Source organism: Coturnix japonica, chromosome 10, assembly GCF_054131305.1.
Source record: "Coturnix japonica strain WE chromosome 10, WE-NBRP24, whole genome shotgun sequence".
Taxonomy (NCBI): Eukaryota; Metazoa; Chordata; class Aves; order Galliformes; family Phasianidae; genus Coturnix; species Coturnix japonica.
In genome coordinates this window covers 9,952,156-9,977,273 of record NC_140672.1, presented here as the reverse complement: position 1 = coordinate 9,977,273, position 25,118 = coordinate 9,952,156, and the positions used below count along the sequence as shown (strand labels likewise).

Below are 25,118 nucleotides of genomic sequence, written 5' to 3'. Positions count from 1 at the left end.
TTCTCTGTTTGTTTCCTTGAGTCCAGCTCCCATCTCCCTACCCCTTTCTTATTTTCCCTTCCTATACGCTGGGAGCCAGGGGGAACAGGAGCCTACTGCCCCTCCCCGTCACAGACATAGATTGATCTAGATAACACCGTGACACAGCAATTCCTCCTCTGTATACGCTCCCTTGAAGTACTGCAAGGCCACAACGAGATCTCCCCAGAGCCTTCTCTAAGCTAAACAAGCCCAGTTCCCTCAACCATTTCTCACAGGAGAGCTGCTCCAGCACCCTGACCATCTTAGTGGCCTCTATATTCTTTCAATATACGTACACACGATGGCGAGATTGTGACACAACAGGATATATAGTTTATAAGAGTTTATTAAAAGTTGTTGTTGTTTAGGGAAATGGGGAAGGGAAGTCGGGTGATAGAAAAGAGATAGGAAATAAAAGCAAAGAGTCTTTGTAGAAAGCAAGAGAGAATTAGTCACCACTGGGTTTCCAGCATGACTCGTAGTTCAGATGTTGATCTTCAGTAGAGATGGTTGTCAGAGGGAGCAGGGAAGCATCTGTTTGCATCTTGCCTTCACAAGATACAATGGTTCCATCCCCAGATCTCCCATACCAAGATGGAGTCATTTGGTCACAGGCCGGATCTTCCACTGGTAAGCTCTCTCCAACGTGACACTGACTGCCACAAGGAAACAGCCACCTCTGGCCTCCTAAATAGGTCTCAGAGTCTTATTGCTCACAGGATGTGAGCTTGCAGCCAAAACAAGAGAAGGGTTCGGACAAAGGTCTCTCTCAGCGTCCGAACAGCAGCAGTCTGATGTAGCGATCTTTCAGCTCCCTGAACTCACGCAGCGCTATGGAGTGGGCGTCCGGGTCCTCCTCCAGGTGCTGGAAGAGGTTGAGCGGCTTGGCGGATCGGAAGGACTGCGGCAGGACAATCGTGCTGTGCACCGACTTGCTGCCAAGGAAGAAGTGGTTCAGGCATTTCTCATCCAGGCAGAAGCGCAGGTACCGCAGGAGATTCTCCATCCGATTCAGGAAATACTTCCTGCGCCACTTCTTCAAAGGGATGATGGCCAAAGTGTGGAGGACAAGAGTCTTGATGACATAGGTGGAAAAGCCCATGCCCACTAAGATGCTGGCAAGCAACGTCAGGCAGTGCAGGTGGGAGCTGTCCTGTCCGGTACTCCTGGCCGTGTGCTGGAAGAACTTCTTTTCTGCCACAGCGCAGCTCTGTGGCCATGTTGTGCTGGGCGTAAAGCCGGCGTCTGTGTTCTGGCTGGTCAGGTAGATGTCCGAGTATTCTTGCTGCACCCCGAACAGCAGCTCGACGAGGACTTTTTCCCCGCTGGAGGCTTCTGTCAGCTGGAGCTTGCAGGAGCGTCTGGAAGGCAGCACCTTCAGGCTGTAGGCGTGCGCGTGGTGGGTGGTCTTCCAGATTGCTGCCACCTGTGCGGTGAACCAGGTGACAGTTCTCTCCACATCCAGGTAGGAGTCAGTGCAGAGAGTCTGTAGCAGGCTGGGGTCCTGATTTTGGCTCAGCTCTTCCTCATGGTGGTGGAGGAAGCACAGCACATTCCCCAGCTGCTTCTCCCTTTGGCACATGCACTGAAGCTCCACGCGGACGCGGGAGTTCCTTGCCAGCCCGTGCCCTTCATCTCCCAGCTCCAGGAGGAAGGTGTGCCCGGGGGGAGGCTCTATGGGCACGAGCAGGCAGTACACATTGTCCCACTCCCGGGGACTCCAGCCTTCAAAGGCACTGCCCACCCCAATGGCGGGCTGCAGCACCGGGAAGAAGCTGTTGGACCAGATGAATCTGAAGGTCTGCACGAGCTGGTCCATCAGCTCCTCCACTATAGGGCACCTGGTGGCCCTTCCTTCCACCTTTTCCAGGGCACGCCTTGTGAGAAATTTTGTCAGTGCTGAATCTTTGAAGTCTTCTTCCTCGTCATCCTCCTCTTCTTCCTGTTCCTCCTTTTCCACCAATTCCACCTGCTCCTGCTGTTCTACCTGCTCCTGCTGTCCGCCCTGTTCCACCTGCTCCTCCTGCACCTGCTGTTCCTCCTGTTCCACCTGTTCCTCCTGCACCCGTTCCTGTTCCTCCTGCACCTGCTGTTCCTCCTGTTCCACCTGTTCCTCTTCCTCCTGCACCTGCTGTTCCACCTGTTCCTCCTGATGTTCCTCCTGTTCAACCTCTTCCACCTCTTCCTCTTCCTCTTGCTCCGCCCCCGATGCCTCCTCCTCGCCACTGGAGCTGTCATTTTCACTGCTGCTTTCATCATGCTGGCTCATTTGTATGGACTGCACCATGTTCCAAAGGAGCAACAGAATCAGCCCCACATTGAACCAGATCTTCCAGTAATCCAGCAGAGCAAAGAGCAGAGATGACATGTCCACCCAGCTCTGCTGCTCATTCCTCTGCTCAATCTCGTGCTGCGGAGGTATCATGTGCTTTTGCAGATCAACCTCGCGCCGCTGCACGTTCTCGAGCATGAGCACATCAGTATTGACACTGACACTTAGCGCCCGCACCAACAATGCGAGAACAAACACCAAAGCCATGATCTGCAAGAGATGGGAGAGAGGGGCTCAGTGGGGCTGGGAGGGAGCGGGGCCAGGAGCCGCATGGCCCTGTGCTCAGGTAGGAGCAGTGGGTACGAGGGAGCTGGGTGGCAGCAGGGACCGAGGCCAGTGCTGGCAGGGACAGTTCCAAGCACTGCCCGTGGTGCTCCCACAGGGGCCGGTGTTTGCACCACATCCCTCGTCCAGCCCGACCTTCCCCTGCTGCTGCACTCACCATTGGCCCAGGTCAAAAATGCAGCAGCGCTGCCTGCCTGTGGCCCTAAACCCATCCCCTGCGTTGTGATGCAATGCATTCCTGCTGATGTCACAAATGGGCTGCCCGACTCCACCCTTCTCAGCTGCCCAGGGTGGGCACATGGCCACTGAGCCACGGCACTGCCTCAATTTGGAGGCATATCTCTGGACAGAGCTCCTGGGGACGCTCTTTACTAAGCAGGTGGGAGCTGCCCGGGCCTTTCTTTAAAATAAAATGGGGTGGTATTTCCCATGGATGCTGTGCTCCTCATGTGCCACCCCACAGGTTATGTTCCAAACACACTGTCCCTGGAAAATCATTTGGACAGAAAAGGAAAATCAAAACTACTGCTCCTGAGGAAACATAAGAATTTGCAGCATATGCAGAAACTCATTTTAGTGCTGAAATGCCACAGAGGGAACAAAGCTGAAGATCAGTGCCGGTCATGTCAAAGTCTCAGCACCTGACATCACACAGCCCTTTGCTGATTGCTCCCTCAGCCACCGGTGGTCTGAACGTCCTCTGAGCAAAAGGCCAGATGGCTCGATCCAAGCAGCTCAAAGGGGCTCTAACAATGATGATTAGGATGCCCACATGTGCAGCAGCCTCTTCAGCTGCATGGGCTCTGGCTCCTTTGGGTGAGCTTATGCTGTAGAGAAAACAGCAGGAGCAACTGCTGTCTACCCCATGTTGCAAAATCACATGTGCACGAGGCAGGAATATTTCTCAAAGGCCAACAGAGAAAGGCTTGGCTGGGAGCCTGTGGGTGTTGAACCAAGGCAGCCCTGCAGGCACAGAGTGGTCTGGTAGGTAAGGAGACAGCCCTGTAGGACAGGAGCGTGATGGCAGCTGTCAGACCAGCTGTGCTTCACCTGCATACCTTGCTGCCTGCAGCACAAGGCTCCCAGCCATGGCTGTATTGACTTCTGGGAGGTAAGGCCAGAGTCACCTCCTGAAGCCAGGGGAGATCCCAGATCAACAGGGTTGGAAGTCATTTGAACCTCACGAGATCCCCTAGACCAAATCCCCTGCTACAGCAGGTTCCCTAGTGTAGGTTTCTCCACAGAAGATAATCGCTCTTCTTCTCTGTTTCCGGTAACAAGGATATCAATAAATATTATTAACCAACAGAAGCTGTGTAACCCAGTGAAACAGGACCTAATCTTTCCTGAATCCGAATTCAGCATTCAGATTTCTGTACTTCACCAGTCTCTGGGTGTCTGTTGTTTCCTGCATTTGGCGGAGCCTTGCAGCCGGAGCTCCAGGCTGGTGCCTTCCAGTGCCAAGCAGTGCAACTACAATGGGGGGCAAGTGGGAAGCCAGTCATCATGGTAACACTGGAGCACTTCTGACATCCTCCTCTCCAGATCCTCCTCTCAGGCATGTTAAACTTGACTCTGTGCTTATCTCAGGTCACTGTGCTTAGCGAAGGCCTTTACCAAAACAGTGTTGGAAATGTCAGTGAAGCAGCTCCTCAAACTGTTTGTATCCTGTTCCCCTTCTGCAATCTGGTCAGCCTCCACATGTGAGGCTTTGCTGCTGCTGCTCAGAGAATCACCAATGTGGGTTCCTCTGTAGGCAAACCAGTCAAAGCCCCTTGCATTATGCATCTATCCAGTGCACCCTCAATAATTTTGCACATGACAGCAAGTTGTTAGGAAGTGCTGATCTGCCTTAGGGTAAACAGGCCCCACAGAGAGACCAGGACAGGCTGATCAATAGGCTGGGGCCAATGGGATGAGGTTCAACAAGAGCAAGTGCTGGGGTCACCACCCCTGAGTGAAAAATCTTACATGCTTGGAAGAGGCAGAACACAGCAAAGACCCATTCCATCTTTATTCTTGCAATCTGAGCTGTATTTTTCCTTATTGAAGAATCCACCTTTGCTGGATTAGGACTTTTCCTGAAGTCATTCTCTGAACTGCATAAAGGATGAGCCAATGTCTAAATCCATACTGCTAGCGCAGGAAAAGCAGCAGTGCTAAATAAACACGGGAATATATTTCCACAGGCTGGAAATTCTGGGCAAAATCAGTGGATAGAAAACTAAAAAAGGTGAGACTAAAAAGGAAGGGAAATAAAAACATTCCATCCAAAAATGACATTTCACTGTCACCATTACTAGAGATATATTCTTGGGTGCTCTGCTTTATATATGAATCTTACTTTGATGTTAAAAGAATATCATAAAGGCAAGTATGAGACTCGGCTACCAACTAAGAGATTTCTTTGGCATTCGCCCACCAGGATCCGGCTCTGTCTGCATTCAGAGGCTGCAAGGCAGAGAACATGCAATGGTCCAGCCAGGGAAATCCCCCCGAGCACAGTGCCTCATGGACAGCCTCCCGTTCCACTCCTGCACGCTCCAGGCCCTGCAGGCACCCCCCAGAGTAAATGAATGAGCTCAGGAAGCCAGTGTGATGGTGGCAAGGCTGGGTGGTTGGTTACAAGTGCAGGCAGAAACTGGCAGCACTGCCCACTGACTCTGTCAGTGTCTCTTTGCTAAGTCCTTTGTTGTCAGTTTCTCTCATCCGCTTGTGGATGGACTCCTGTTCTGGGATTAAGAGGTATGAAGCCAAGCGGCATGTTGCATTTCATTCTTAAGGAGCATTTGTTGGGGTGAAAGCAGCAGAAGCAGAGATCCAGGCACCCTCTGTGCAGCCAGAACTGAGCTCCAAACCTGTAGGGCCATCCCCAACCTTGGGACTCTGGAAGCACTCAGCTGGCCACTGTCTTCTCCCCTCCCCATCCACATTAATGACTCCAGCAAGAAGCTGCTCCTCCCTGATCTCGCTAAACATCAAGTCATGACTCGGGGAACAAAAGAACCACAAGGAACACTTCAAAACTTCGAACAAAAGATGAAAGCTCCAACAAGGTCAACCCAACCAGGTGTTGCTGTTTACCATGATGGCCTCATAATCCTCCAGATGAAAGGGGCCCTTTGCCACCCTTCAGGCAGTGAGACAGGGAGAGCAGCCGACATGATAAAAATGCTGTGATACATCCCTTTCATCAGCACTCCAAACAGTAAGTACGCAAAAATTATGGTTTGCATACAGCAATTTCTCTTTGCTTACACCATGCATTTCACTTAACTACAACCTATCCCACCGGGCAAACACATACAGAAATCCAGGAGCGCATTCACTGACTCCCATTTAAAGCTTGATTCAAACCAAAGAATGATCATTTAAAAGAGAGATGAAGGTTTCCAGCAAATGAAACTCACCATAGCAAATAAGGGGCCAAATACTGTCGTGAACACAACACAAAATCATGGGTGCTCTGATCTATTATTTTGGTGTTTCCTTGCTTGAAACCCTATAGGCAATCAGCACTGCATGGCAATGCTCCTATAACACAAAGCCTCTTCCTTTCATCTTTGCGGTGCCACCAGCGATGGAATTAGATGATCATTGTGGTACTGTTCAGCCCCAGCCATCCTATGAGTCTATGATGATGATTCTGTGATTCTCTAACTGCTCCTCAGTGATGCTGCAGCAATGCAGCATCCCAAAGATCAGCATGGAAAGGAGCAGTGAGAGCACAGCAAAAAACCTCCAGGTAACAGCAGGGACAGGAAATGCTGAATGGGACTCTCTCTTCTAAATGGTCCGAGACAATAGCTGTTAGAAGGCTTAGCACCAGGTCAGGTTTGATAGGAGGAACTGCAGCTCACTATCATATGAAATTTCTCCTCGTTCTGGTTGCAAATTGCTGGAAGGCAATTCATCTTATCTACCACCTGCTTTCAGCTATACCTTGGCAAGTCCCTGTCCATGTGGGATTGCTCTGTCCTTGCTACCTGCAGGCAGAACCCAGAGATATGTTCCATCTGCACAGGTAATAATCAGGTGGCAGGAGATGTGCAAGCCTCATCCACCTTTAGCACAAGGATTTACAAATCCTTCAGGAGCCCATGGACACAGAAGGGCAGAAAGTGCCATTTTTAACAGCAAACCTGTGCCAGCCTCCCACTGATCACAGAGTTCTGTAGTATGTTGGGGTGCTAAGTTGTCTTTGCGAGGATTTATGAGTGCATACAGTAGTTCTGAGTAGATGGAGTGTTCTAGAATAGCTGAGTTAGGCCTGTAGGTTAAGAGTTAGTGGGCTGCGGGTTTAGGTAGGTGTGTGTATAGGTTCTCTTGCGTGCATTGGGTTTTGCGTAGCGGGTGTACGTGTCTGCGCAGGATTTAGGATGGCATATAAGGTGTGTGACAGAGCAATATATTGAGAGAAGACATGATGGCATCCATGTTTGTGTCTCTCTCCCCGGGACAGTTGAAGTCCTGGGATAAGTCAGGTTAATTGGCGAATACGTCAGTAGTACCTCTCAGATTACTTTCAAGAAGCTGAATTTTTTACCTAATCCTCTCTCTAAAGTGGATTTTTCATCTCTCTTATTTACTGATAAACTTCCAGGGCTAAGCATCTACAGCACAAAACAGACCTGTGTAGTTCATCACCACGCTATATTTTTGGTCCAACATGATGAAAAAATGGAGCAGACATTTAGAAAGATGACAAGAAGATCCAGAGCAGAGCAGTTATAGTCACTGATGATTATATCAAAATATTGTTGAAGGAATATTAAAACCCCTGCTTCAGGGTATAAAATAATATATACATTTTTGTCAAACAGGTGGACAGAGTAATATATGTTTGTCCACTGTGCTGCATTTATATACCCTTCTGAAAGGTCTATCATTTTTATATATGTAAAGGTATATTATTTCTATATAATACTGCTATCGATGGACATGAGATCTGGTCCTAATGAACTATACAGGCCTTTATGCACCATTTGTATTCGTAAAGCATCTACCAGGATACGACCCCAAACAGGACACCCAGGGCAACACCAGCAGTATTTGGTTAAGAGCACATGAAAAGAAGCATATTGCAACAATAATCAGACAGCGATTTATGTCACCCATCATACAATCATGAAATGGCCGGGGTTGCAAAGGTCCACAGTGCTCATCCAGTCCCAACCCCCTGCTGTGTGCAGGGTCACCAACCAGAAGCCCAGGCTGCCCAGAGCCACATCCAGCCTGGCCTTGAATGCCTGCAGGGATGGGGCATCCACAGCCTCCTTGGGCAACCCGTTCCAGTGCGTCACCAGCCTCTGAGTGAAAAACTTCCTCCTAAGATCCAACCTAAACTTTCCCTGTCTGAATTTAAAGCCATTCCCCCTTGTCCTATCACTGCCCACCCTCACAATGTCATGGTTTTGTACATTTTTCTATTGGTATTCCACATCATAACATCATATAGAGCACAGAGAACAACTACATGTCCCAGAGGGTCTCACAGTCAGAGAGGGAAACACATCACGGAAGTGATGCTGTCTCTCTCTCAAACTGCCTGGTAGCGAGTCTGGGTGTGCTTCCAAGCCGTGGCACCTTCAGTTTCAAAGTAGGCTTCTCGGTCTTCGGAAAACCTCTCTCTCTCTTTCCCTTTTATTTTACTTGGCTTATTAGCCTCAATTTCCATTAGATTGTAATTAGTAAAATAGTAAGTTTTCCTCCTTAGATCGTTGCCACTTCTCTGTTTGTTTCCTTGAGTCCAGCTCCCATCTCCCTACCCCTTTCTTATTTTCCCTTCCTATACGCTGGGAGCCAGGGGGAACAGGAGCCTACTGCCCCTCCCCGTCACAGACATAGATTGATCTAGATAACACCGTGACACAGCAATTCCTCCTCTGTATACGCTCCCTTGAAGTACTGCAAGGCCACAACGAGATCTCCCCAGAGCCTTCTCTAAGCTAAACAAGCCCAGTTCCCTCAACCATTTCTCACAGGAGAGCTGCTCCAGCACCCTGACCATCTTAGTGGCCTCTATATTCTTTCAATATACGTACACACGACGGCGAGATTGTGACACAACAGGATATATAGTTTATAAGAGTTTATTAAAAGTTGTTGTTGTTTAGGGAAATGGGGAAGGGAAGTCGGGTGATAGAAAAGAGATAGGAAATAAAAGCAAAGAGTCTTTGTAGAAAGCAAGAGAGAATTAGTCACCACTGGGTTTCCAGCATGACTCGTAGTTCAGATGTTGATCTTCAGTAGAGATGGTCGTCAGAGGGAGCAGGGAAGCATCTGTTTGCATCTTGCCTTCACAAGATACAATGGTTCCATCCCCAGATCTCCCATACCAAGATGGAGTCATTTGGTCACAGGCCGGATCTTCCACTGGTAAGCTCTCTCCAACGTGACACTGACTGCCACAAGGAAACAGCCACCTCTGGCCTCCTAAATAGGTCTCAGAGTCTTATTGCTCACAGGATGTGAGCTTGCAGCCAAAACAAGAGAAGGGTTCGGACAAAGGTCTCTCTCAGCGTCCGAACAGCAGCAGTCTGATGTAGCGATCTTTCAGCTCCCTGAACTCACGCAGCGCTATGGAGTGGGCGTCCGGGTCCTCCTCCAGGTGCTGGAAGAGGTTGAGCGGCTTGGCGGATCGGAAGGACTGCGGCAGGACAATCGTGCTGTGCACCGACTTGCTGCCAAGGAAGAAGTGGTTCAGGCATTTCTCATCCAGGCAGAAGCGCAGGTACCGCAGGAGATTCTCCATCCGATTCAGGAAATACTTCCTGCGCCACTTCTTCAAAGGGATGATGGCCAAAGTGTGGAGGACAAGAGTCTTGATGACATAGGTGGAAAAGCCCATGCCCACTAAGATGCTGGCAAGCAACGTCAGGCAGTGCAGGTGGGAGCTGTCCTGTCCGGTACTCCTGGCCGTGTGCTGGAAGAACTTCTTTTCTGCCACAGCGCAGCTCTGTGGCCATGTTGTGCTGGGTGTAAAGCCGGCGTCTGTGTTCTGGCTGGTCAGGTAGATGTCCGAGTATTCTTGCTGCACCCCGAACAGCAGCTCGACGAGGACTTTTTCCCCGCTGGAGACTTCTGTCAGCTGGAGCTTGCAGGAGCGTCTGGAAGGCAGCACCTTCAGGCTGTAGGCGTGCGCGTGGTGGGTGGTCTTCCAGATTGCTGCCACCTGTGCGGTGAACCAGGTGACAGTTCTCTCCACATCCAGGTAGGAGTCAGTGCAGAGAGTCTGTAGCAGGCTGGGGTCCTGATTTTGGCTCAGCTCTTCCTCATGGTGGTGGAGGAAGCACAGCACATTCCCCAGCTGCTTCTCCCTTTGGCACATGCACTGAAGCTCCACGCGGACGCGGGAGTTCCTTGCCAGCCCGTGCCCTTCATCTCCCAGCTCCAGGAGGAAGGTGTGCCCGGGGGGAGGCTCTATGGGCACGAGCAGGCAGTACACATTGTCCCACTCCCGGGGACTCCAGCCTTCAAAGGCACTGCCCACCCCAATGGCGGGCTGCAGCACCGGGAAGAAGCTGTTGGACCAGATGAATCTGAAGGTCTGCACGAGCTGGTCCATCAGCTCCTCCACTATAGGGCACCTGGTGGCCCTTCCTTCCACCTTTTCCAGGGCACGCCTTGTGAGAAATTTTGTCAGTGCTGAATCTTTGAAGTCTTCTTCCTCGTCATCCTCCTCTTCTTCCTGTTCCTCCTTTTCCACCAATTCCACCTGCTCCTGCTGTTCTACCTGCTCCTGCTGTCCGCCCTGTTCCACCTGCTCCTCCTGCACCTGCTGTTCCTCCTGTTCCACCTGTTCCTCCTGCACCCGTTCCTGTTCCTCCTGCACCTGCTGTTCCTCCTGTTCCACCTGTTCCTCTTCCTCCTGCACCTGCTGTTCCACCTGTTCCTCCTGATGTTCCTCCTGTTCAACCTCTTCCACCTCTTCCTCTTCCTCTTGCTCCGCCCCCGATGCCTCCTCCTCGCCACTGGAGCTGTCATTTTCACTGCTGCTTTCATCATGCTGGCTCATTTGTATGGACTGCACCATGTTCCAAAGGAGCAACAGAATCAGCCCCACATTGAACCAGATCTTCCAGTAATCCAGCAGAGCAAAGAGCAGAGATGACATGTCCACCCAGCTCTGCTGCTCATTCCTCTGCTCAATCTCGTGCTGCGGAGGTATCATGTGCTTTTGCAGATCAACCTCGCGCCGCTGCACGTTCTCGAGCATGAGCACATCAGTATTGACACTGACACTTAGCGCCCGCACCAACAATGCGAGAACAAACACCAAAGCCATGATCTGCAAGAGATGGGAGAGAGGGGCTCAGTGGGGCTGGGAGGGAGCGGGGCCAGGAGCCGCATGGCCCTGTGCTCAGGTAGGAGCAGTGGGTACGAGGGAGCTGGGTGGCAGCAGGGACCGAGGCCAGTGCTGGCAGGGACAGTTCCAAGCACTGCCCGTGGTGCTCCCACAGGGGCCGGTGTTTGCACCACATCCCTCGTCCAGCCCGACCTTCCCCTGCTGCTGCACTCACCATTGGCCCAGGTCAAAAATGCAGCAGCGCTGCCTGCCTGTGGCCCTAAACCCATCCCCTGCGTTGTGATGCAATGCATTCCTGCTGATGTCACAAATGGGCTGCCCGACTCCACCCTTCTCAGCTGCCCAGGGTGGGCACATGGCCACTGAGCCACGGCACTGCCTCAATTTGGAGGCATATCTCTGGACAGAGCTCCTGGGGACGCTCTTTACTAAGCAGGTGGGAGCTGCCCGGGCCTTTCTTTAAAATAAAATGGGGTGGTATTTCCCATGGATGCTGTGCTCCTCATGTGCCACCCCACAGGTTATGTTCCAAACACACGGTCCCTGGAAAATCATTTGGACAGAAAAGGAAAATCAAAACTACTGCTCCTGAGGAAACATAAGAATTTGCAGCATATGCAGAAACTCATTTTAGTGCTGAAATGCCACAGAGGGAACAAAGCTGAAGATCAGTGCCGGTCATGTCAAAGTCTCAGCACCTGACATCACACAGCCCTTTGCTGATTGCTCCCTCAGCCACCGGTGGTCTGAACGTCCTCTGAGCAAAAGGCCAGATGGCTCGATCCAAGCAGCTCAAAGGGGCTCTAACAATGATGATTAGGATGCCCACATGTGCAGCAGCCTCTTCAGCTGCATGGGCTCTGGCTCCTTTGGGTGAGCTTATGCTGTAGAGAAAACAGCAGGAGCAACTGCTGTCTACCCCATGTTGCAAAATCACATGTGCACGAGGCAGGAATATTTCTCAAAGGCCAACAGAGAAAGGCTTGGCTGGGAGCCTGTGGGTGTTGAACCAAGGCAGCCCTGCAGGCACAGAGTGGTCTGGTAGGTAAGGAGACAGCCCTGTAGGACAGGAGCGTGATGGCAGCTGTCAGACCAGCTGTGCTTCACCTGCATACCTTGCTGCCTGCAGCACAAGGCTCCCAGCCATGGCTGTATTGACTTCTGGGAGGTAAGGCCAGAGTCACCTCCTGAAGCCAGGGGAGATCCCAGATCAACAGGGTTGGAAGTCATTTGAACCTCACGAGATCCCCTAGACCAAATCCCCTGCTACAGCAGGTTCCCTAGTGTAGGTTTCTCCACAGAAGATAATCGCTCTTCTTCTCTGTTTCCGGTAACAAGGATATCAATAAATATTATTAACCAACAGAAGCTGTGTAACCCAGTGAAACAGGACCTAATCTTTCCTGAATCCGAATTCAGCATTCAGATTTCTGTACTTCACCAGTCTCTGGGTGTCTGTTGTTTCCTGCATTTGGCGGAGCCTTGCAGCCGGAGCTCCAGGCTGGTGCCTTCCAGTGCCAAGCAGTGCAACTACAATGGGGGGCAAGTGGGAAGCCAGTCATCATGGTAACACTGGAGCACTTCTGACATCCTCCTCTCCAGATCCTCCTCTCAGGCATGTTAAACTTGACTCTGTGCTTATCTCAGGTCACTGTGCTTAGCGAAGGCCTTTACCAAAACAGTGTTGGAAATGTCAGTGAAGCAGCTCCTCAAACTGTTTGTATCCTGTTCCCCTTCTGCAATCTGGTCAGCCTCCACATGTGAGGCTTTGCTGCTGCTGCTCAGAGAATCACCAATGTGGGTTCCTCTGTAGGCAAACCAGTCAAAGCCCCTTGCATTATGCATCTATCCAGTGCACCCTCAATAATTTTGCACATGACAGCAAGTTGTTAGGAAGTGCTGATCTGCCTTAGGGTAAACAGGCCCCACAGAGAGACCAGGACAGGCTGATCAATAGGCTGGGGCCAATGGGATGAGGTTCAACAAGAGCAAGTGCTGGGGTCACCACCCCTGAGTGAAAAATCTTACATGCTTGGAAGAGGCAGAACACAGCAAAGACCCATTCCATCTTTATTCTTGCAATCTGAGCTGTATTTTTCCTTATTGAAGAATCCACCTTTGCTGGATTAGGACTTTTCCTGAAGTCATTCTCTGAACTGCATAAAGGATGAGCCAATGTCTAAATCCATACTGCTAGCGCAGGAAAAGCAGCAGTGCTAAATAAACACGGGAATATATTTCCACAGGCTGGAAATTCTGGGCAAAATCAGTGGATAGAAAACTAAAAAAGGTGAGACTAAAAAGGAAGGGAAATAAAAACATTCCATCCAAAAATGACATTTCACTGTCACCATTACTAGAGATATATTCTTGGGTGCTCTGCTTTATATATGAATCTTACTTTGATGTTAAAAGAATATCATAAAGGCAAGTATGAGACTCGGCTACCAACTAAGAGATTTCTTTGGCATTCGCCCACCAGGATCTGGCTCTGTCTGCATTCAGAGGCTGCAAGGCAGAGAACATGCAATGGTCCAGCCAGGGAAATCCCCCCGAGCACAGTGCCTCATGGACAGCCTCCCGTTCCACTCCTGCACGCTCCAGGCCCTGCAGGCACCCCCCAGAGTAAATGAATGAGCTCAGGAAGCCAGTGTGATGGTGGCAAGGCTGGGTGGTTGGTTACAAGTGCAGGCAGAAACTGGCAGCACTGCCCACTGACTCTGTCAGTGTCTCTTTGCTAAGTCCTTTGTTGTCAGTTTCTCTCATCCGCTTGTGGATGGACTCCTGTTCTGGGATTAAGAGGTATGAAGCCAAGCGGCATGTTGCATTTCATTCTTAAGGAGCATTTGTTGGGGTGAAAGCAGCAGAAGCAGAGATCCAGGCACCCTCTGTGCAGCCAGAACTGAGCTCCAAACCTGTAGGGCCATCCCCAACCTTGGGACTCTGGAAGCACTCAGCTGGCCACTGTCTTCTCCCCTCCCCATCCACATTAATGACTCCAGCAAGAAGCTGCTCCTCCCTGATCTCGCTAAACATCAAGTCATGACTCGGGGAACAAAAGAACCACAAGGAACACTTCAAAACTTCGAACAAAAGATGAAAGCTCCAACAAGGTCAACCCAACCAGGTGTTGCTGTTTACCATGATGGCCTCATAATCCTCCAGATGAAAGGGGCCCTTTGCCACCCTTCAGGCAGTGAGACAGGGAGAGCAGCCGACATGATAAAAATGCTGTGATACATCCCTTTCATCAGCACTCCAAACAGTAAGTACGCAAAAATTATGGTTTGCATACAGCAATTTCTCTTTGCTTACACCATGCATTTCACTTAACTACAACCTATCCCACCGGGCAAACACATACAGAAATCCAGGAGCGCATTCACTGACTCCCATTTAAAGCTTGATTCAAACCAAAGAATGATCATTTAAAAGAGAGATGAAGGTTTCCAGCAAATGAAACTCACCATAGCAAATAAGGGGCCAAATACTGTCGTGAACACAACACAAAATCATGGGTGCTCTGATCTATTATTTTGGTGTTTCCTTGCTTGAAACCCTATAGGCAATCAGCACTGCATGGCAATGCTCCTATAACACAAAGCCTCTTCCTTTCATCTTTGCGGTGCCACCAGCGATGGAATTAGATGATCATTGTGGTACTGTTCAGCCCCAGCCATCCTATGAGTCTATGATGATGATTCTGTGATTCTCTAACTGCTCCTCAGTGATGCTGCAGCAATGCAGCATCCCAAAGATCAGCATGGAAAGGAGCAGTGAGAGCACAGCAAAAAACCTCCAGGTAACAGCAGGGACAGGAAATGCTGAATGGGACTCTCTCTTCTAAATGGTCCGAGACAATAGCTGTTAGAAGGCTTAGCACCAGGTCAGGTTTGATAGGAGGAACTGCAGCTCACTATCATATGAAATTTCTCCTCGTTCTGGTTGCAAATTGCTGGAAGGCAATTCATCTTATCTACCACCTGCTTTCAGCTATACCTTGGCAAGTCCCTGTCCATGTGGGATTGCTCTGTCCTTGCTACCTGCAGGCAGAACCCAGAGATATGTTCCATCTGCACAGGTAATAATCAGGTGGCAGGAGATGTGCAAGCCTCATCCACCTTTAGCACAAGGATTTACAAATCCTTCAGGAGCCCATGGACACAGAAGGGCAGAAAGTGCCATTTTTAACAGCAAACCTGTGCCAACCTCCCACTGATCACAGAGTTCTGTAGTATGTTGGGGTGCTAAGTTGTCTTTGCGAGGATTTATGAGTGCATACAGTAGTTCTGAGTAGATGGAGTGTTCTAGAATAGCTGAGTTAGGCCTGTAGGTTAAGAGTTAGTGGGCTGCGGGTTTAGGTAGGTGTGTGTATAGGTTCTCTTGCGTGCATTGGGTTTTGCGTAGCGGGTGTACGTGTCTGCGCAGGATTTAGGATGGCATATAAGGTGTGTGACAGAGCAATATATTGAGAGAAGACATGATGGCATCCATGTTTGTGTCTCTCTCCCCGGGACAGTTGAAGTCCTGGGATAAGTCAGGTTAATTGGCGAATACGTCAGTAGTACCTCTCAGATTACTTTCAAGAAGCTGAATTTTTTACCTAATCCTCTCTCTAAAGTGGATTTTTCATCTCTCTTATTTACTGATAAACTTCCAGGGCTAAGCATCTACAGCACAAAACAGACCTGTGTAGTTCATCACCACGCTATATTTTTGGTCCAACATGATGAAAAAATGGAGCAGACATTTAGAAAGATGACAAGAAGATCCAGAGCAGAGCAGTTATAGTCACTGATGATTATATCAAAATATTGTTGAAGGAATATTAAAACCCCTGCTTCAGGGTATAAAATAATATATACATTTTTGTCAAACAGGTGGACAGAGTAATATATGTTTGTCCACTGTGCTGCATTTATATACCCTTCTGAAAGGTCTATCATTTTTATATATGTAAAGGTATATTATTTCTATATAATACTGCTATCGATGGACATGAGATCTGGTCCTAATGAACTATACAGGCCTTTATGCACCATTTGTATTCGTAAAGCATCTACCAGGATACGACCCCAAACAGGACACCCAGGGCAACACCAGCAGTATTTGGTTAAGAGCACATGAAAAGAAGCATATTGCAACAATAATCAGACAGCGATTTATGTCACCCATCATACAATCATGAAATGGCCGGGGTTGCAAAGGTCCACAGTGCTCATCCAGTCCCAACCCCCTGCTGTGTGCAGGGTCACCAACCAGAAGCCCAGGCTGCCCAGAGCCACATCCAGCCTGGCCTTGAATGCCTGCAGGGATGGGGCATCCACAGCCTCCTTGGGCAACCCGTTCCAGTGCGTCACCAGCCTCTGAGTGAAAAACTTCCTCCTAAGATCCAACCTAAACTTTCCCTGTCTGAATTTAAAGCCATTCCCCCTTGTCCTATCACTGCCCACCCTCACAATGTCATGGTTTTGTACATTTTTCTATTGGTATTCCACATCATAACATCATATAGAGCACAGAGAACAACTACATGTCCCAGAGGGTCTCACAGTCAGAGAGGGAAACACATCACGGAAGTGATGCTGTCTCTCTCTCAAACTGCCTGGTAGCGAGTCTGGGTGTGCTTCCAAGCCGTGGCACCTTCAGTTTCAAAGTAGGCTTCTCGGTCTTCGGAAAACCTCTCTCTCTCTTTCCCTTTTATTTTACTTGGCTTATTAGCCTCAATTTCCATTAGATTGTAATTAGTAAAATAGTAAGTTTTCCTCCTTAGATCGTTGCCACTTCTCTGTTTGTTTCCTTGAGTCCAGCTCCCATCTCCCTACCCCTTTCTTATTTTCCCTTCCTATACGCTGGGAGCCAGGGGGAACAGGAGCCTACTGCCCCTCCCCGTCACAGACATAGATTGATCTAGATAACACCGTGACACAGCAATTCCTCCTCTGTATACGCTCCCTTGAAGTACTGCAAGGCCACAACGAGATCTCCCCAGAGCCTTCTCTAAGCTAAACAAGCCCAGTTCCCTCAACCATTTCTCACAGGAGAGCTGCTCCAGCACCCTGACCATCTTAGTGGCCTCTATATTCTTTCAATATACGTACACACGACGGCGAGATTGTGACACAACAGGATATATAGTTTATAAGAGTTTATTAAAAGTTGTTGTTGTTTAGGGAAATGGGGAAGGGAAGTCGGGTGATAGAAAAGAGATAGGAAATAAAAGCAAAGAGTCTTTGTAGAAAGCAAGAGAGAATTAGTCACCACTGGGTTTCCAGCATGACTCGTAGTTCAGATGTTGATCTTCAGTAGAGATGGTTGTCAGAGGGAGCAGGGAAGCATCTGTTTGCATCTTGCCTTCACAAGATACAATGGTTCCATCCCCAGATCTCCCATACCAAGATGGAGTCATTTGGTCACAGGCCGGATCTTCCACTGGTAAGCTCTCTCCAACGTGACACTGACTGCCACAAGGAAACAGCCACCTCTGGCCTCCTAAATAGGTCTCAGAGTCTTATTGCTCACAGGATGTGAGCTTGCAGCCAAAACAAGAGAAGGGTTCGGACAAAGGTCTCTCTCAGCGTCCGAACAGCAGCAGTCTGATGTAGCGATCTTTCAGCTCCCTGAACTCACGCAGCGCTATGGAGTGGGCGTCCGGGTCCTCCTCCAGGTGCTGGAAGAGGTTGAGCGGCTTGGCGGATCGGAAGGACTGCGGCAGGACAATCGTGCTGTGCACCGACTTGCTGCCAAGGAAGAAGTGGTTCAGGCATTTCTCATCCAGGCAGAAGCGCAGGTACCGCAGGAGATTCTCCATCCGATTCAGGAAATACTTCCTGCGCCACTTCTTCAAAGGGATGATGGCCAAAGTGTGGAGGACAAGAGTCTTGATGACATAGGTGGAAAAGCCCATGCCCACTAAGATGCTGGCAAGCAACGTCAGGCAGTGCAGGTGGGAGCTGTCCTGTCCGGTACTCCTGGCCGTGTGCTGGAAGAACTTCTTTTCTGCCACAGCGCAGCTCTGTGGCCATGTTGTGCTGGGTGTAAAGCCGGCGTCTGTGTTCTGGCTGGTCAGGTAGATGTCCGAGTATTCTTGCTGCACCCCGAACAGCAGCTCGACGAGGACTTTTTCCCCGCTGGAGGCTTCTGTCAGCTGGAGCTTGCAGGAGCGTCTGGAAGGCAGCACCTTCAGGCTGTAGGCGTGCGCGTGGTGGGTGGTCTTCCAGATTGCTGCCACCTGTGCGGTGAACCAGGTGACAGTTCTCTCCACATCCAGGTAGGAGTCAGTGCAGAGAGTCTGTAGCAGGCTGGGGTCCTGATTTTGGCTCAGCTCTTCCTCATGGTGGTGGAGGAAGCACAGCACATTCCCCAGCTGCTTCTCCCTTTGGCACATGCACTGAAGCTCCACGCGGACGCGGGAGTTCCTTGCCAGCCCGTGCCCTTCATCTCCCAGCTCCAGGAGGAAGGTGTGCCCGGGGGGAGGCTCTATGGGCACGAGCAGGCAGTACACATTGTCCCACTCCCGGGGACTCCAGCCTTCAAAGGCACTGCCCACCCCAATGGCGGGCTGCAGCACCGGGAAGAAGCTGTTGGACCAGATGAATCTGAAGGTCTGCACGAGCTGGTCCATCAGCTCCTCCACTATAGGGCACCTGGTGGCCCTTCCTTCCACCTTTTCCAGGGCACGCCTTGTGAGAAATTTTGTCAGTGCTGAATCTTTGAAGTCTTCTTCCTCGTCATCCTCCTCTTCTTCCTGTTCCTCCTTTTCCACCAATTCCACCTGCTCCTGCTGTTCTACCTGCTCCTGCTGTCCGCCCTGTTCCACCTGCTCCTCCTGCACCTGCTGTTCCTCCTGTTCCACCTGTTCCTCCTGCACCCGTTCCTGTTCCTCCTGCACCTGCTGTTCCTCCTGTTCCACCTGTTCCTCTTCCTCCTGCACCTGCTGTTCCACCTGTTCCTCCTGATGTTCCTCCTGTTCAACCTCTTCCACCTCTTCCTCTTCCTCTTGCTCCGCCCCCGATGCCTCCTCCTCGCCACTGGAGCTGTCATTTTCACTGCTGCTTTCATCATGCTGGCTCATTTGTATGGACTGCACCATGTTCCAAAGGAGCAACAGAATCAGCCCCACATTGAACCAGATCTTCCAGTAATCCAGCAGAGCAAAGAGCAGAGATGACATGTCCACCCAGCTCTGCTGCTCATTCCTCTGCTCAATCTCGTGCTGCGGAGGTATCATGTGCTTTTGCAGATCAACCTCGCGCCGCTGCACGTTCTCGAGCATGAGCACATCAGTATTGACACTGACACTTAGCGCCCGCACCAACAATGCGAGAACAAACACCAAAGCCATGATCTGCAAGAGATGGGAGAGAGGGGCTCAGTGGGGCTGGGAGGGAGCGGGGCCAGGAGCCGCATGGCCCTGTGCTCAGGTAGGAGCAGTGGGTACGAGGGAGCTGGGTGGCAGCAGGGACCGAGGCCAGTGCTGGCAGGGACAGTTCCAAGCACTGCCCGTGGTGCTCCCACAGGGGCCGGTGTTTGCACCACATCCCTCGTCCAGCCCGACCTTCCCCTGCTGCTGCACTCACCATTGGCCCAGGTCAAAAATGCAGCAGCGCTGCCTGCCTGTGGCCCTAAACCCATCCCCTGCGTTGTGATGCAATGCATTCCTGCTGATGTCACAAATGGGCTGCCCGACTCCACCCTTCTCAGCTGCCCAGGGTGGGCACATGGCCACTGAGCCACGGCACTGCCTCAATTTGGAGGCATATCTCTGGACAGAGCTCCTGGGGACGCTCTTTACTAAGCAGGTGGGAGCTGCCCGGGCCTTTCTTTAAAATAAAATGGGGTGGTATTTCCCATGGATGCTGTGCTCCTCATGTGCCACCCCACAGGTTATGTTCCAAACACACTGTCCCTGGAAAATCATTTGGACAGAAAAGGAAAATCAAAACTACTGCTCCTGAGGAAACATAAGAATTTGCAGCATACGCAGAAACTCATTTTAGTGCTGAAATGCCACAGAGGGAACAAAGCTGAAGATCAGTGCCGGTCATGTCAAAGTCTCAGCACCTGACATCACACAGCCCTTTGCTGATTGCTCCCTCAGCCACCGGTGGTCTGAACGTCCTCTGAGCAAAAGGCCAGATGGCTCGATCCAAGCAGCTCAAAGGGGCTCTAACAATGATGATTAGGATGCCCACATGTGCAGCAGCCTCTTCAGCTGCATGGGCTCTGGCTCCTTTGGGTGAGCTTATGCTGTAGAGAAAACAGCAGGAGCAACTGCTGTCTACCCCATGTTGCAAAATCACATGTGCACGAGGCAGGAATATTTCTCAAAGGCCAACAGAGAAAGGCTTGGCTGGGAGCCTGTGGGTGTTGAACCAAGGCAGCCCTGCAGGCACAAAGTGGTCTGGTAGGTAAGGAGACAGCCCTGTAGGACAGGAGCGTGATGGCAGCTGTCAGACCAGCTGTGCTTCACCTGCATACCTTGCTGCCTGCAGCACAAGGCTCCCAGCCATGGCTGTATTGACTTCTGGGAGGTAAGGCCAGAGTCACCTCCTGAAGCCAGGGGAGATCCCAGATCAACAGGGTTGGAAGTCATTTGAACCTCACGAGATCCCCTAGACCAAATCCCCTGCTACAGCAGGTTCCCTAGTGTAGGTTTCTCCACAGAAGATAATCGCTCTTCTTCTCTGTTTCCGGTAACAAGGATATCAATAAATATTATTAACCAACAGAAGCTGTGTAACCCAGTGAAACAGGACCTAATCTTTCCTGAATCCGAATTCAGCATTCAGATTTCTGTACTTCACCAGTCTCTGGGTGTCTGTTGTTTCCTGCATTTGGCGGAGCCTTGCAGCCGGAGCTCCAGGCTGGTGCCTTCCAGTGCCAAGCAGTGCAACTACAATGGGGGGCAAGTGGGAAGCCAGTCATCATGGTAACACTGGAGCACTTCTGACATCCTCCTCTCCAGATCCTCCTCTCAGGCATGTTAAACTTGACTCTGTGCTTATCTCAGGTCACTGTGCTTAGCGAAGGCCTTTACCAAAACAGTGTTGGAAATGTCAGTGAAGCAGCTCCTCAAACTGTTTGTATCCTGTTCCCCTTCTGCAATCTGGTCAGCCTCCACATGTGAGGCTTTGCTGCTGCTGCTCAGAGAATCACCAATGTGGGTTCCTCTGTAGGCAAACCAGTCAAAGCCCCTTGCATTATGCATCTATCCAGTGCACCCTCAATAATTTTGCACATGACAGCAAGTTGTTAGGAAGTGCTGATCTGCCTTAGGGTAAACAGGCCCCACAGAGAGACCAGGACAGGCTGATCAATAGGCTGGGGCCAATGGGATGAGGTTCAACAAGAGCAAGTGCTGGGGTCACCACCCCTGAGTGAAAAATCTTACATGCTTGGAAGAGGCAGAACACAGCAAAGACCCATTCCATCTTTATTCTTGCAATCTGAGCTGTATTTTTCCTTATTGAAGAATCCACCTTTGCTGGATTAGGACTTTTCCTGAAGTCATTCTCTGAACTGCATAAAGGATGAGCCAATGTCTAAATCCATACTGCTAGCGCAGGAAAAGCAGCAGTGCTAAATAAACACGGGAATATATTTCCACAGGCTGGAAATTCTGGGCAAAATCAGTGGATAGAAAACTAAAAAAGGTGAGACTAAAAAGGAAGGGAAATAAAAACATTCCATCCAAAAATGACATTTCACTGTCACCATTACTAGAGATATATTCTTGGGTGCTCTGCTTTATATATGAATCTTACTTTGATGTTAAAAGAATATCATAAAGGCAAGTATGAGACTCGGCTACCAACTAAGAGATTTCTTTGGCATTCGCCCACCAGGATCCGGCTCTGTCTGCATTCAGAGGCTGCAAGGCAGAGAACATGCAATGGTCCAGCCAGGGAAATCCCCCCGAGCACAGTGCCTCATGGACAGCCTCCCGTTCCACTCCTGCACGCTCCAGGCCCTGCAGGCACCCCCCAGAGTAAATGAATGAGCTCAGGAAGCCAGTGTGATGGTGGCAAGGCTGGGTGGTTGGTTAACAAGTGCAGGCAGAAACTGGCAGCACTGCCCACTGACTCTGTCAGTGTCTCTTTGCTAAGTCCTTTGTTGTCAGTTTCTCTCATCCGCTTGTGGATGGACTCCTGTTCTGGGATTAAGAGGTATGAAGCCAAGCGGCATGTTGCATTTCATTCTTAAGGAGCATTTGTTGGGGTGAAAGCAGCAGAAGCAGAGATCCAGGCACCCTCTGTGCAGCCAGAACTGAGCTCCAAACCTGTAGGGCCATCCCCAACCTTGGGACTCTGGAAGCACTCAGCTGGCCACTGTCTTCTCCCCTCCCCATCCACATTAATGACTCCAGCAAGAAGCTGCTCCTCCCTGATCTCGCTAAACATCAAGTCATGACTCGGGGAACAAAAGAACCACAAGGAACACTTCAAAACTTCGAACAAAAGATGAAAGCTCCAACAAGGTCAACCCAACCAGGTGTTGCTGTTTACCATGATGGCCTCATAATCCTCCAGATGAAAGGGGCCCTTTGCCACCCTTCAGGCAGTGAGACAGGGAGAGCAGCCGACATGATAAAAATGCTGTGATACATCCCTTTCATCAGCACTCCAAACAGTAAGTACGCAAAAATTATGGTTTGCATACAGCAATTTCTCTTTGCTTACACCATGCATTTCACTTAACTACAACCTATCCCACCGGGCAAACACATACAGAAATCCAGGAGCGCATTCACTGACTCCCATTTAAAGCTTGATTCAAACCAAAGAATGATCATTTAAAAGAGAGATGAAGGTTTCCAGCAAATGAAACTCACCATAGCAAATAAGGGGCCAAATACTGTCGTGAACACAACACAAAATCATGGGTGCTCTGATCTATTATTTTGGTGTTTCCTTGCTTGAAACCCTATAGGCAATCAGCACTGCATGGCAATGCTCCTATAACACAAAGCCTCTTCCTTTCATCTTTGCGGTGCCACCAGCGATGGAATTAGATGATCATTGTGGTACTGTTCAGCCCCAGCCATCCTATGAGTCTATGATGATGATTCTGTGATTCTCTAACTGCTCCTCAGTGATGCTGCAGCAATGCAGCATCCCAAAGATCAGCATGGAAAGGAGCAGTGAGAGCACAGCAAAAAACCTCCAGGTAACAGCAGGGACAGGAAATGCTGAATGGGACTCTCTCTTCTAAATGGTCCGAGACAATAGCTGTTAGAAGGCTTAGCACCAGGTCAGGTTTGATAGGAGGAACTGCAGCTCACTATCATATGAAATTTCTCCTCGTTCTGGTTGCAAATTGCTGGAAGGCAATTCATCTTATCTACCACCTGCTTTCAGCTATACCTTGGCAAGTCCCTGTCCATGTGGGATTGCTCTGTCCTTGCTACCTGCAGGCAGAACCCAGAGATATGTTCCATCTGCACAGGTAATAATCAGGTGGCAGGAGATGTGCAAGCCTCATCCACCTTTAGCACAAGGATTTACAAATCCTTCAGGAGCCCATGGACACAGAAGGGCAGAAAGTGCCATTTTTAACAGCAAACCTGTGCCAACCTCCCACTGATCACAGAGTTCTGTAGTATGTTGGGGTGCTAAGTTGTCTTTGCGAGGATTTATGAGTGCATACAGTAGTTCTGAGTAGATGGAGTGTTCTAGAATAGCTGAGTTAGGCCTGTAGGTTAAGAGTTAGTGGGCTGCGGGTTTAGGTAGGTGTGTGTATAGGTTCTCTTGCGTGCATTGGGTTTTGCGTAGCGGGTGTACGTGTCTGCGCAGGATTTAGGATGGCATATAAGGTGTGTGACAGAGCAATATATTGAGAGAAGACATGATGGCATCCATGTTTGTGTCTCTCTCCCCGGGACAGTTGAAGTCCTGGGATAAGTCAGGTTAATTGGCGAATACGTCAGTAGTACCTCTCAGATTACTTTCAAGAAGCTGAATTTTTTACCTAATCCTCTCTCTAAAGTGGATTTTTCATCTCTCTTATTTACTGATAAACTTCCAGGGCTAAGCATCTACAGCACAAAACAGACCTGTGTAGTTCATCACCACGCTATATTTTTGGTCCAACATGATGAAAAAATGGAGCAGACATTTAGAAAGATGACAAGAAGATCCAGAGCAGAGCAGTTATAGTCACTGATGATTATATCAAAATATTGTTGAAGGAATATTAAAACCCCTGCTTCAGGGTATAAAATAATATATACATTTTTGTCAAACAGGTGGACAGAGTAATATATGTTTGTCCACTGTGCTGCATTTATATACCCTTCTGAAAGGTCTATCATTTTTATATATGTAAAGGTATATTATTTCTATATAATACTGCTATCGATGGACATGAGATCTGGTCCTAATGAACTATACAGGCCTTTATGCACCATTTGTATTCGTAAAGCATCTACCAGGATACGACCCCAAACAGGACACCCAGGGCAACACCAGCAGTATTTGGTTAAGAGCACATGAAAAGAAGCATATTGCAACAATAATCAGACAGCGATTTATGTCACCCATCATACAATCATGAAATGGCCGGGGTTGCAAAGGTCCACAGTGCTCATCCAGTCCCAACCCCCTGCTGTGTGCAGGGTCACCAACCAGAAGCCCAGGCTGCCCAGAGCCACATCCAGCCTGGCCTTGAATGCCTGCAGGGATGGGGCATCCACAGCCTCCTTGGGCAACCCGTTCCAGTGCGTCACCAGCCTCTGAGTGAAAAACTTCCTCCTAAGATCCAACCTAAACTTTCCCTGTCTGAATTTAAAGCCATTCCCCCTTGTCCTATCACTGCCCACCCTCACAATGTCATGGTTTTGTACATTTTTCTATTGGTATTCCACATCATAACATCATATAGAGCACAGAGAACAACTACATGTCCCAGAGGGTCTCACAGTCAGAGAGGGAAACACATCACGGAAGTGATGCTGTCTCTCTCTCAAACTGCCTGGTAGCGAGTCTGGGTGTGCTTCCAAGCCGTGGCACCTTCAGTTTCAAAGTAGGCTTCTCGGTCTTCGGAAAACCTCTCTCTCTCTTTCCCTTTTATTTTACTTGGCTTATTAGCCTCAATTTCCATTAGATTGTAATTAGTAAAATAGTAAGTTTTCCTCCTTAGATCGTTGCCACTTCTCTGTTTGTTTCCTTGAGT

At 49.6% G+C, this 25,118-nt stretch overlaps 3 protein-coding genes across 3 annotated transcripts; all 3 read right to left on the bottom strand.

The window, feature by feature from the left end:
* Positions 1–445: 445 nt before the first annotated feature.
* Positions 446–2,560, bottom strand: LOC146759278 (inositol 1,4,5-trisphosphate receptor-interacting protein-like 1). The gene is made up of 2 exons (XM_085510274.1): positions 1,991–2,560; positions 446–1,954 (listed from the first exon to the last, which is right to left on the bottom strand). The coding sequence occupies exons 1-2, from the start codon at positions 2,558–2,560 to the stop codon at positions 791–793; spliced, it is 1,734 nt and encodes a 577-aa protein (XP_085366400.1). The 3' UTR covers positions 446–790.
* Positions 2,561–9,007: 6,447 nt separating this feature from the next.
* On the bottom strand, positions 9,008–10,925 carry LOC146759277 (inositol 1,4,5-trisphosphate receptor-interacting protein-like 1). The gene is made up of 2 exons (XM_085510272.1): positions 10,356–10,925; positions 9,008–10,319 (listed from the first exon to the last, which is right to left on the bottom strand). The coding sequence occupies exons 1-2, from the start codon at positions 10,923–10,925 to the stop codon at positions 9,156–9,158; spliced, it is 1,734 nt and encodes a 577-aa protein (XP_085366398.1). The 3' UTR covers positions 9,008–9,155.
* A 6,250-nt stretch (positions 10,926–17,175) lies between these two features.
* Positions 17,176–19,290, bottom strand: LOC146759276 (inositol 1,4,5-trisphosphate receptor-interacting protein-like 1). Its single transcript, XM_085510271.1, has 2 exons — positions 18,721–19,290; positions 17,176–18,684 (listed from the first exon to the last, which is right to left on the bottom strand). Exons 1-2 carry the CDS (start codon positions 19,288–19,290, stop codon positions 17,521–17,523), a joined length of 1,734 nt encoding a protein of 577 aa, XP_085366397.1. The 3' UTR covers positions 17,176–17,520.
* Between the last annotated feature and the right edge of the window lie 5,828 nt (positions 19,291–25,118).

Bases quoted from the DNA above. Each gene is read 5' to 3' on its own strand.
- LOC146759276 (XM_085510271.1), bottom strand. From the start codon at position 19,290: ATGGCTTTGGTGTTTGTTCTCGCATTGTTGGTGCGGGCGCTAAGTGTC. The intron at 18,685-18,720 runs GTGGAATTGGTG...CAGGAAGAAGAG, and splicing joins AGGTAGAACAGCAGGAGCAG to GAGGATGACGAGGAAGAAGA.
- LOC146759278 (XM_085510274.1), bottom strand. From the start codon at position 2,560: ATGGCTTTGGTGTTTGTTCTCGCATTGTTGGTGCGGGCGCTAAGTGTC. The intron at 1,955-1,990 runs GTGGAATTGGTG...CAGGAAGAAGAG, and splicing joins AGGTAGAACAGCAGGAGCAG to GAGGATGACGAGGAAGAAGA.
- LOC146759277 (XM_085510272.1), bottom strand. From the start codon at position 10,925: ATGGCTTTGGTGTTTGTTCTCGCATTGTTGGTGCGGGCGCTAAGTGTC. The intron at 10,320-10,355 runs GTGGAATTGGTG...CAGGAAGAAGAG, and splicing joins AGGTAGAACAGCAGGAGCAG to GAGGATGACGAGGAAGAAGA.